Source organism: Salpingoeca rosetta, assembly GCF_000188695.1.
Source record: "Salpingoeca rosetta unplaced genomic scaffold supercont1.15, whole genome shotgun sequence".
NCBI lineage: Eukaryota > Choanoflagellata > Craspedida > Salpingoecidae > Salpingoeca > Salpingoeca rosetta.
In genome coordinates, this window is record NW_004754919.1 from 224,174 (window position 1) to 235,690 (window position 11,517).

Consider the following 11,517-nt stretch of genomic DNA (forward strand, 5'->3'; position numbering starts at 1 on the left):
CCACCCCCCAAGATCCAAAATGATCGCCGCATCGAGATCGCTCCTGCTGCTGTTGCCGCTTGCGGTGTTGTTGGTGTGCGGGCTCTGCTTGCAAGCACCACTAACGTATGCGAGCCCTTCACCTCCTTCACCCGCTTCACCCCCTTCACCCCCTTCACCCGCTTCACCCACGGTCGGGAAGGACGCGGCCGGAAACCTGCACATCAACACGACCTTTGACACGACGGGTGCGACCGTGTACGTGAACGGTGTGGATCTGCTGGACGAGCTGGCAACGCTGCGCCGCGAGGTGCGCGCGCTGCGCGACACGTTTGGCTGCAGGGTGTTCACCTACGACGTGACGACGTTTGCGTCGCTCAGCGGCGGCGACAAGTGGTGGGGCGCCGTGCATGCCAGGAACGACAAGATCTTCGGCGTTCCGTACGACGCCACCTCCGTCCTCATCATCGACCCGGCGGCCAACACCATCGACACCACGTCCATCAGCGGCCTGGCGTCTACGGAGGGCAAGTGGTCCGACGGTGCAGAGGCACCCAACGGCAAGGTCTACTGCGTGCCGCAGTATGCTGGCGCTGTGCTCATCATCGACACGGAGACCTACGCCGTGGACGTTGGCACCCTCGGCGGCCTGAGCGGCAAGTGGCAGGACGCCGTCCTCGCCAACAACGGCAAGATCTACGGCATACCCTCGAGCGCCGCCAGCGTGCTAGTCATTGACCCAACGAGCAACACCACCGACACAACGTCCTTGCCCGTCCTATCTGGCAACAACAAGTGGGGCGGCGGCGTGCTGGCTGCCAACGGCAAGATCTACGCGGTTCCATTGGGCGAATCCTCCGTCCTCATCGTTGACCCTGAGGCCAACACCGTTGACATCACAACCATCTCCGGCCTGCCGAGGACCACCTCGCCCAAGTGGTGGAACGCCGTGCTTGCAAGCAACGGCAACATCTACGGCATCCCATACTCGTCGTCTGCCGTGCTCATCGTCAACCCAGTCACCGATGCGGCCGATTGGACCACGCTGGCCGGCCTCCCCACCACAACCGGCAAGTGGTTTGACGGCGTGGAGGTGTCCGACGGGCGCATCGTGGCCACGCCCGACAACGCAGACTCCATCTTGGCCATTGACACCAACGCCAACACCACGTCCACTGCCACCTCCGTCTCCTCGTCTCAGTTCAAGTGGCTTGGCGCCGCAAAGTCTGCCGCCACCGGGCTTGTCTATGGCGTCCCATACGACAGCACGTCCGTCCTCATCATCAACCCAGACTGCGTCGTGTGAGAAGGCAGTTCGTTTGGCGATGTAAGGCGGGGGAGAGGTTACGAACAGCTACTTCCCTCTGCTGCTCTTTCTTCTTTCGTTATGTCACAACATTAATTCCGTGCTTCCTGTTTGCTTGCTTGCGATTATGTTACACATTACAATTATGTCACTTTGCAGTTGCCCAACTGCCGTTGCCTTTCGTTTGCTTTGCTTGCTTCCTTTTCTGTGTTCAACGCACTCTGCACGCGCCATTCCCTGGCTCGCAACTCTCCCCTTTTCTCTCCCATCTCCCCTTCCCTCCCTCTTTCTTTCTGTCCTTGAGTCAGACAATGCTTTATTTCTTTCGGGCTATGTACGATGTTGGGTTGTTACATTACAATACACGTTGACAGACAATACACGTACACGTTGACTCAGTGCACTTGCGTGCGACATGAGCGAAACATGACTTGAATGCGCTACGCACAGCAGTAAGCAAGGTGTAAGTCAACAACAAGAAGAAAGAACATGCAACGGGAAGCGGGGATGGAAAGCACTCGGTGCGGTTAGTGGTTGGTTGTGCCTGGTCAGGTAGGTGTTGTGATGGAGTGATGTGGTGCACGACGCACACACACGCATACAAGGTTAATCATACTGGCCAAATTAGTACCCGAAGAAGACAAGAGAGAGAAGAGGGGGAAGAAGCAGAAACAGCCATGTGAGCTGTGCCGGCATGATACATGCTCGTGCAGGTCATGTCAGAAGAAATGGAAGCGAAGAGAGAGAGAGAGAGAGAGAGAGAGAGAGAGAGAGAGAGAGAGAGAGAGAGAGAGAGAGAGATTGGGACGCGTGTGCGCGTCCGAAAGGCGGACTTGAAGGGAAAAAGCATTCGAAGGTGCGATGGGACGCGTTCGTTGATGAACACGTGTGCGACGTTGTCGTCGATGCCCTCAGAAGACGCACGACTGCTTTCTGGTCACGGGCACTTTGCCGCGGCGGCTCGCCAGCTGTTTCTGCTGTCGCAATCTGAAGGTTGCGTGGAGGGGGGGGGGGAATCAAGGTGGGATGCATGTGAGAATCGCGCGTGGTACACACACACACACACACACACACACACACACACACACACACACACAGACACAGACACAGACACAGACACAGACACAGACAGACAGACACACACACACACACACACACACACAAAACAACATCCCTCACCCCTCCCTCTTTTCCTGCAGACGTACTCTCGCTCGAGCTGCTGGACGCGGTCGAGGGCCTCCTTCAGCTGCGTGCTCGTGTCGGGGTCAGGGTCCGGCCGCAACAGCTCGCTCTTCAGAATGTCAGAGGTGGTCGGCCGCTCGCCCGGCTGCTCAGAGAGCATTGCCATGACAAGGTGGTTGAACTTGGACGAGTAGCCGGCAAGCGGTGGCGGGCTGTCGCGCAGACGGTGCCACTCTGGCCCGTTTGCAGCGAGCGGCACGAGGCTGGCGAGCTCGTACATGGTGCAGCCAATGGAGAACACGTCCGCCTTGGACAGATCGCGGTACTGGCCCTTCAGCACCTCCTGTATCAAGAAACGGTCGACGTGAGGGTGTGGGTGAAGTGAGAGGGGAAGCGAGTGAGTGAGTCCTGAACAAAAGCAGCTTCATTTGCACGGCAGGTCGTAGCACAGACACACAGACACAGACATTCAGTCGCACACACACACACACAGACACACACACACATTCACACACACACACACACACACAGCAACCTTGCCACTCACGCGTGCGAGGTATCTGCTGTCGCCCTCTTCTGCCGACTTGTCATCGCGGCGCGTCACCAGTCCAAGATCGCCGAGCTTAAACGACACCTTCTTCAGCACACCACTCCCAGCAACATGCGCCTCCTGTGCATGTGCATGTGTGTGCTCTGCGTCCACGATGATGTCAGCAACATCAACGGCGTCGCCCGCATCGCCCGCATCCGATGTCCCGCACGTCGTCACCGTCGCGCTCTCGGGCTCAAACACGTCGTCAGCGCTGCCCACCGTACTCGTGCTCGTAATCACACCCAGACCACTGCTGTTGGTGCTGTTGGTGATGGTGTTGTCTGCGTGTTCGCGCGGCATGAGCGGGCGGCGCGCCATCATGGTTGCTGTCGCCGTCTTGCCAGCACTGCATGCGGAAGCAAACGCATCGCTATGGGTGCCAGCAGCACGGCTGCTATCATCATTTCCGCCACCAAACAGCTGCAACCGGCCCCTTCGCCCCTGCTTCTTGGCTGCAGCAGTGTCGGTAACCGTGGCATTCGCGGTGGCAGTGGCGGTAGCACCGATGTTGCTGTTGGTGCTGATGGCGTCTGTGTTTGCGTCACCCTTCGCGTTGTTAATAGTGGACACGCCGAGACGGGACATGGTGCCGCTGACAGAGCCGCCACCTTCACCATCACTCCCGCTCTCTCCAAACACAGACTCCAGGTCTGAGGGCAGCGTGCCCGACGTGTTGAAGCTGTTGGACCCGCTGCTGTGCTCATCATGCTCGTGCGCACCGTCATCTTTACCACGAGCACCCTCCATCGTTGCTGTCTGCTCGTCATCCTGGTGCCATCCCCGCAGTCGTGAACGGGACCGTGAACGCGTTCCCCGGCTCAACCCACGACCCCTCCTCTCCTCCTCATCACCATCGTGGCTGTTGGTGGTGTTGTCTGCGTCCTCCTCATCAGTCAGCTCAACATCCGTCGACTCATAACCAGGCTGCACCGCAGCGTCATCCGCCGTCATTGACATGCGCTTGTCAAGCTGTGCGTGTGGGTGTGTGCGCGCGTGAGTGTGTGAGTGTGTGAGTGTGTGTGTGTACATGTGTGTGAGCGTGTGTGTGTGTGTGTGTGTGTGTGTGTGTGTGTACATATGTGCGTGCACATGTGTGTGGGCGTGTTGTGATGAGCGCAAGAAAAGAAAAAAAAAGTAGCAGCGCCACGCATCCTCCTCCTCCATCCTCCCCACCACTGCTTCAACAAACCTTCCGCCGTGCCCGTGCGGCCTGCCGCGGTTTCGCCACGCGCCCAATCGGCTCCTCGTACTTGATCAGGATGTTTGCGGGCTTGATGTCCATGTGCACCAGCTTCAGCCGATGTAATGCATGTGTGCCCAGTGCCTGAACATGTGTGTGTGTGTGAGTGTGAGTGTGAGTGTGAGTGTGAGTGTGTGTGCTCGTACATGATCAAGTGCAAACGGACAATACCACGACACCACGACACCACCACCTCCTCCTCCTCTTGCATTGCAGCAAACAGGGACGCACCAGGTGTTTGAGGATGACGAGGAGCGTGTGCTCGAGAAAGGGCCTGTTTGCGCGCCTGTGGTCATCAAACAGCTTGGCCAGGGTGCCGCCGTCACAGTACTCGTTCTGGATAATCATGCGATTGTCCTCCTCCCACGCGGAGAAGTAGCGCACAATGTACGGCTGCGCCTGCAGCACCGCATGCGCATACACCTCCCGCAACAGCTGCCGTCTGCGTTGCCAAACAGGTGAGGTGGTGGGGGATAGGGGCGAGTGAGAGAGAGAGCAATGAATGGCTGAGGAGTTGACTGGGTGGTTCACTTGTGCGCCAGCAAGACACCTCCAGAACGGCTGCTTTCAAACACGAACCATCAACACAACACGACACCAACCCCACTACCCTCCGTCACTACATCACGCAACTTACTCTTCAGCGAGGCCGGCGATGCGTTTGCGCGACTTCTTGATGGCGTACACCATCCCATCTGTCGAGAACATCGAGAAGCGTGAGGGGGGAGTGGTGGCGGAGGTCGGACGCGATCACAAGAAAGGAGAGACACGCAACGACCCGAACCAACGACCCGAACCAACGACAACAACCCGCAACCGCCACACACACACACACACACACACACACACACACACACACACACACACACACACACACACGAACCGAGCTTGTGTCTGCATTTGTAGACGGTGCCAAAGTCGCCTTTGCCAAGGATGCTCTCCTCAACAAACTCCTCACGATAGCGCCGCACAACGCTGAACGTCTGTTGATTATGGTGGCAGCACAACAGCGAGAGACAACACCCACGCGGCAGTCGTGAGCAGTAGCATCGCAAAGCGAGCCACAAGAAATCAACAGTGCGCAAACACACACTCCACAACGGCAAACACTTTCACACCCCCAGCCCCCAACCCCACTTATCTCAACACCCAACGTGAACGTGCACCTTCTTGTGCGGCTGCGGGTTGTTGCGGAGCAGCGGCTGGGAGTCGTCGTGCCCGCGCTTGCCCTTGGTGCGCGGCGTAAACGGGTTGACGTTGGCGTGGTTGGTGTTCTGGTCGTCGCCCTCAGAGGCAAGCACCACGCTGTTGTTGCGCATGAGGACACCTCGTCGTGCACGGTGCAGCAGGCTGCGTGGCGTTGCCGGCTGGTTCCGCAACTGGATGTGCGAGTCCTGCTTCGACAGTGGGATGGGGGAGTGCGGGGTGGCTGCAAACGTGCCTGCCGTCCCCAGGGACAGCAGCGCCGTGTTGCCCACACCACGCGCTGTGGCATCGCGTGGGTGGAGGTGTTGGCGCCCGGAAAACGCGGTGTCAATGTGGTCCGGGCTCGTCGCACACACGCGCATGGCTGCTGCTGTCGGTGTTGTTGGTGGGATTGCCATCGAAGGTGCGCAGAGGTTCGGCCGCGGCCGCGGTGAGCGCATGGCAAACGCTGCGCGCGGGCCCTTGCGTGCCGGTGACGGCGGCACCTCCGTTCGCGGCGGGCACGGCGATGCTGGCACGTGCGCCATCGAGAACGTCATTGTCGTCGTTGGTGGCGGGGGCGGCGATGATGCGGTGTCGTCAAACCCAAGCACCGGCCGCGGACGGGGCGGGTTCGGGGAGCGCGGCACAGGCATGGGCCGCCGCCTACGCGCAGAGTCGCGTGGTGGCGTGTGCATGCCCTCGCTAAACTCGAGGAAGGACGAGCTGTTCAGGTCGTCACCACCAAAGTCGCGGGAAAGCAGCAGCGCTGGTGGGGTGCGCGGCTCCTCAGCGTCAACGCCAACGTCGACAGTTGTTACTGCTGATGATGTTGGTGGTGGTGATGGTGCTGTTGTTGTTGTTGCTGTTGTTGTTGCTGTACTTGTTATGGCTGGAGTGGAGGTTATTGCATGGCTGCCTTGGCTGAATGATAACCTGCCTCCTCCTTGAGGTGACGAAGGCACCCCTGTTGCGTGATGTGCGTGTGAATGAATACACAAGTGGAGTCATGACGCGGTGAACAACCAGCCTGCGAGAACAATGCAACAAAGCGACACTGCAACGGCACAAGCAACACGCAGCACCTTGTTCTCACCTTCGTGGGTGCAGTTGTTGAAGTTGGGCTCTGCCATGATCGCCTGTCGTGCGGTGGTTGCGAGTTGTGTTTGTTGTGTGTGTGTGTGTTTGTTGTGTGTGCGTGTGTGTGTGTGTGTTTGTTGTGTGTGCGTGTTTTGTGTGTGTGTGTGTGTGCGTGAGTGTGCGTGAGTGGAACAGTGCCCATTTGTGTGAAGATGTGTAGACTGATGAATGGAAGGAGCAGCAATGACAGATGGGCGATAGCCCACTCAACGCATGTGTACCGCCACCACCTGCACCACACCCAGCCAGCCAGCCTGTTCGTGCATGTTCTTCAAACAAGTGCAAAAGGCTGACCAACCAACGCCACACCACTCGGTCGACCGTGCACCCACAGCATGTAACGGTTTCTGCCACCATCCCAACCACGCACACATACACATACAGACTGCGCCAGACCAACCTATGCGCGCGAAACACGGAGGTGATGGTCAGAAACGGCGCACTCGACTTGTGCGCTGGCTGGTGCTGATGGTGTTGCTGCTTGGCAGCCTCAACAAAGACAGGAAGCAACGAGAGGCGGCTCCCCAACCAACACAGCTCAGCAAACAGTTGCACGACCAAGCTGGTGATGGAATGGGTGTGCGCAGCTCGCTGCTGGTGGCTGCTGGTGGCTGCTGTTGTCTTGGTGTTGTGTTGGTCTGTTGTCACAGGTGTTGTTGATTGTGTCAAAGGGTGCGGCAGGTGTTGAGACAGCTTGCTTGCTTGGCGTGGAATGCAATCGACGCGAGGCAACTGCCACAAGCAACAAAGGGGGCGACGCACAAGAACGAGCCACCAAAGAAGGCTTGCTTGCAGCTGCTGGCAGCCAACAAAACAACAAAGGGAGAGAGAGGTTGGATGGGAAAGCTCTGCACAACAAACACACACACGCTCGCAGCACAAAACAGAAGGGGACGGTCAGGGCACGACAACAGCTGCGGCTGTTCGAGTTTTCGGCGGGAATGCTCAACGGTCACCGAACATGAACATTGATTGAAATCATACATAAAGCCCGTGACTACTGTATTTGATGCAAGTCACTTCAAAACCTGCAACTTGAGGGCAGCATTGCAATTGGCAAAACACACCCGGCACGCTTGCAAAGCGTGGTCGGCAACAACGACAACAAAGGAGAGAGCATGGCGCAGCAGCGTGCTGGCAGTGGTGGTGGTGGCAGTGGTGGTGGCGCAGTGTTGATGGGGTTGCTGCAGAAGGTGGTGAAGACGCCAGCGCTGGTGCATGATGTGGATGTGGAGGAGGAAGTGGCGGGTGTGTTGAAAGCATACGCAGAGGAGCTGCTGGGCAGTGGACAGGAGGAAAAGGCCCTGTGGCTGTACTCGAAGACATGCAGCATGTTTCGAGCGTCGTGGCTGCTGCGCCATGACTTTGCGCTGACCCTGTACCGGGCGAGACGGTGGTCCGACGCGCTCGCCCTGTTAGAGGAGTGCATGCAGTTGGCGCCGGAGGAGGCCTGCATTGTGGAGTCACACGAGAACATTGTCAACCTCGTTGTGGAGCGCTGGCACTTTCGCATGCTCAACGACAAGCAGCGCAACGTGGCGTACCGCAATGCATTGCAAGCGGCAGTGGCCGAGAGGCTGGCCACAGGCTCCACGTGCACCGTGCTGGACATTGGGGCGGGCACCGGGCTGCTCAGCTTGTATGCCCTGGAAGCAGGCGCAACCGCCGTCTACGCCTGCGAAATGAACGCGCCAATGGCAGAGGTGGCCCGCGCATGCATCCGTCAACACCAGCAAACACAGCAGGAGATGAAACGGCAGGAAAAGAAGGAAAAGAAGGAACAGGGGCAGCGTCTGCAAGACAGAAAACAGCAACAACAACAGGAACAACAGCAGCAACAGCAACAACAACAGGAACAACAACAACAACAACAACAACAACAACAACAACAACAACAACAACAACAACAACAACAACAACAACAACAACAACAACAACAACAACAACAACAGCAACAGCACCAGCAGCAACAGAAGCAAGGGCACTCAGCCATGGCTGGGAGCTCAGGCATGCCTCATACCGATCATGCCAGCTCACGAGACGATCACACAGATGAGTGCAGCCGTGCGTTTGGCGACGCCAAGATCCATGTGCTGCAGAAGCACTCGGGTGCGCTGTGCATCGGCGAGGACCTGCCAGAGAAAGTGGACATTGTTGTGACGGAGCTGGTGGATGCCGGGCTGCTTGGCGAACACATCCTGCCCGTCTTGGCGGACGCACGTGCGCGCTTGCTGAAGCCAGATGGCGTCATCATCCCTGACCACGCCCATCTCTACGGCGCAGTCGTCAGCAGCACGGATCTCAGCACGCGGTGCCGCGCGACGTTTGCGGGTGGCGCGATGGTGCTGGAGGCAGGTGACATGTACACGTGCGAGAACTTGTCGCTCGTGGACCACACGATGCTGACGCCACCCGTGTATCTCGGCACAGTGCCACTCAGCCCAGCAGCTGGTGTGAGCGGACAGAAGTTTCATGTGCCGGTCACAGCGCTCGCCACGGGCACGGCGCACGCCATTGTGACCTGGTTTGATATGCAGCTCCTCAACACCAGCGACTGCAGCAGCGCGTTGGGCGAGGACGTTGATGGCAGGGGTGATGATGATGATGATCATGATCATGATGGTGGTGTTGCTGGGAAAGAAGAAGAAGATATTGTGTTGGAACCGCAGCGTGCACAGCTTCGTCGTGGTGAAGATCAAAGAGAAGCTGATGTGGATGATGGCAAGTGTCGTGACGGACTCGAACACCACCATGTGCAGGAGAGACTACAGACACAGCAGCATCCGGAGGGAAGCAGGCCGTTGACACACGTGAGCACATCGCCCGGGCGCGGGCTGTGGTGCGGCTGGGACCAGTGCGTGCACTTCCTGCCGTCTTCACCAGCAGTGACAGCAGGGGAGGCATTGTTGTTAGATGTTTCGCACGATGGCGACACGGTTTCTGCCCGTTTGCGTCGTGACAGCACGCCGGATCACAGCACGTTGCACCACGGCGGCGGCGGCGATACCAACAGCAGCGCTGATGCGAGCACGAACCACAGTGCACGTGTTGTGATGGCTGCGATGGGGGAGGCAGACATGGCCGCAGCCAACGATCGCTTGTACCACGAGGTGCTGGTCCGTGGCGTGGCCCGAGACCAAGTGCGAGGTCGACAACAACAACAACAACACCGCTTGGATGTAGTTGCGTACGTGTGTCGGGCGTGCTCAGTGCTGCCGCTGATGCACAGGAAACACGCGAGCACGAGAAGTGGGGAGTGTGTGGTTGTTGTGGACGATGGAACGCACGTGCTTGACCCAGACGATGGAGACGAACACGAACAGCTGCAGCACGCAGCCACACATGATGGCGATGATGATGGTGGTGATGGCGATGGTGATGGTGATGGTGATGGCGATGGTGATGGTGATCGTGGCGCACTGTGTGCGTGCTCTTGCAAAGGCGGTAAGCACAGACGAAGGAAACGACGACAACGCATGAAGAACACCGTGACATCGGCCGCCAACGAGAGCGATGGCAATGAGGCTGATGATGATGATGATGATGATGACGACGACGACGACGACAATGGCAACGATGGTGGTGATGGCGATGGCCGGGGTTGCCATGATGATGACGATGATGATGGTGTTGTGCCTGCGTCTTCACCTGGTGGCCGCTGCTCGAGCGTGGTGAAAGCGTGCGGTGGGGGTGTGTTGCGGGCGGCGTGGGAATTGGAGTATGACACACCGCTTTCGGGCCGTGTGTTCACGGCTCCGTTTGAAACACAGGATAGGCAACGGCTCACGACAGCAGCACATGCGCTTGCACGCACGATCGTACACATGTGCACTGCGACAAAACAGCAAGCGAAAGGCGATGGGATACAGAAGGTTCACGGCAATGACAGCGATGGTGGCAAGGACGAAGATGATAAGGAAGCAGAAGAAAAAGAAAGCGAAGGAATGGAGAGTGGAGGAACCTGTGCACGAGAAGCGGATGATGATGATGAACACACTGGCCGAGCTGCTGTGGTGTGGGAGGCGCTGGAGCCTTCGGGCGTGTTGCGTGCGGGTGTGCTGCCATACCTTGAGCAGCTGCTGCGCACGCTCGGAAAGACGGGCCATGGAGACGGGCGGGATGGGGAGGTGGAGGAGGGAGGAGGAAGTGCCGTCGATCATGGTGGTGGTGATGACGACGACTGCGAGGACACGATCAACAGGCACCAGCTTTGTTGTGATGATGATGATGATGATGACAGCAGTGGTGGTCGTGAGGGAAACAAGGAACGAGCGGCACACGTGCCACCATTTGGTGCTCAGCCACGCCTGCTGTATCGCCAGCAGCCGTCGCTGCGTGTGCACGTCAGTCCGTGGCGCGTGGACGTGTGCATATTGCCTGTTGAGAGCGAGTACCTGTGGCACTGCAACAACCTCAACGCAGCTCACACCATGATGGACCTTGAGCCGTTTCACCGCTTCCGCGTGCGTGTGTACAAGGACATCGTGCTCGACAAAGTGCCGCACATACCATTGTGCACGGCACTCACCCTCCCGCTGCTGCGCATTGGCACCAGCGATGATGATGGCGATGGTGATGGAGATGATGATTGCGATGGTGAAGATGACGGTGTGGGACGGGACGAGGGAGAGATGGTCCATGATGCCGTTGAACAGCAGCAGCAGCAGCAGCAACAACAACAACAACAACAACAACAACAACAACAACAACAACAACAACAACAACAACAACAACAACAACAACAACAACAACAACAACAACAACGGCAGTGCACAGGCACACACACATACGCACAACAACAACAACAACAACAACAACAACAACAACAACAACAACAACAACAACAACAACGGCAGTGCACAGGCACACACACATACGCACAACAACAACAAC

The 11,517-nt window shown here is 57.9% G+C and overlaps 4 protein-coding genes across 4 annotated transcripts; 2 read left to right on the forward strand and 2 right to left on the reverse strand.

Annotated features, from left to right (window-relative positions):
- Positions 1–19: 19 nt before the first annotated feature.
- On the forward strand, positions 20–1,657 carry PTSG_05843 (uncharacterized protein; the record flags this gene model as incomplete). The annotated part of the gene is made up of 1 exon (XM_004992679.1): positions 20–1,657. The coding sequence occupies one exon, from the start codon at positions 20–22 to the stop codon at positions 1,283–1,285; it is 1,266 nt and encodes a 421-aa protein (XP_004992736.1). The 3' UTR covers positions 1,286–1,657.
- PTSG_05844 (WEE protein kinase) lies at positions 1,589–7,581 on the reverse strand. The gene is made up of 10 exons (XM_004992680.1): positions 7,025–7,581; positions 6,581–6,623; positions 5,466–6,451; positions 5,183–5,282; positions 4,937–4,994; positions 4,531–4,741; positions 4,249–4,383; positions 3,015–4,028; positions 2,491–2,810; positions 1,589–2,272 (listed from the first exon to the last, which is right to left on the reverse strand). Exons 2-10 carry the CDS (start codon positions 6,615–6,617, stop codon positions 2,197–2,199), a joined length of 2,937 nt encoding a protein of 978 aa, XP_004992737.1. The 5' UTR covers positions 6,618–6,623; positions 7,025–7,581; the 3' UTR covers positions 1,589–2,196.
- Positions 7,582–7,613: 32 nt separating this feature from the next.
- PTSG_05845 (uncharacterized protein) lies at positions 7,614–10,009 on the forward strand. Its single transcript, XM_004992681.1, has 4 exons — positions 7,614–8,415; positions 8,677–9,216; positions 9,384–9,478; positions 9,587–10,009. Exons 1-4 carry the CDS (start codon positions 7,743–7,745, stop codon positions 9,644–9,646), a joined length of 1,368 nt encoding a protein of 455 aa, XP_004992738.1. The 5' UTR covers positions 7,614–7,742; the 3' UTR covers positions 9,647–10,009.
- PTSG_05846 (uncharacterized protein) lies at positions 9,831–11,264 on the reverse strand (the record flags this gene model as incomplete). The annotated part of the gene is made up of 3 exons (XM_004992682.1): positions 9,831–9,842; positions 10,692–10,832; positions 11,019–11,264. 3 exons carry the CDS (start codon positions 11,262–11,264, stop codon positions 9,831–9,833), a joined length of 399 nt encoding a protein of 132 aa, XP_004992739.1.
- Between the last annotated feature and the right edge of the window lie 253 nt (positions 11,265–11,517).

Excerpts from the sequence above, each read along its gene's own strand:
- PTSG_05844 (XM_004992680.1), bottom strand. The coding sequence starts at position 6,617 with ATGGCAGAGCCCAACTTCAACAACTGCACCCACGAAG. Across the intron at positions 6,452-6,580 it reads CAACAACTGCACCCACGAAG|GGGTGCCTTCGTCACCTCAA; the intron begins GTGAGAACAAGG and ends ATCACGCAACAG. Across the intron at positions 5,283-5,465 it reads ACCCGCAGCCGCACAAGAAG|ACGTTCAGCGTTGTGCGGCG; the intron begins GTGCACGTTCAC and ends CATAATCAACAG.
- PTSG_05845 (XM_004992681.1), top strand. The coding sequence starts at position 7,743 with ATGGCGCAGCAGCGTGCTGGCAGTGGTGGTGGTGGCAGTGGTGGTGGC. Across the intron at positions 8,416-8,676 it reads AAAGAAGGAACAGGGGCAGC|ATGAGTGCAGCCGTGCGTTT; the intron begins GTCTGCAAGACA and ends ACGATCACACAG. Across the intron at positions 9,217-9,383 it reads CGAGGACGTTGATGGCAGGG|GAGAGACTACAGACACAGCA; the intron begins GTGATGATGATG and ends CACCATGTGCAG.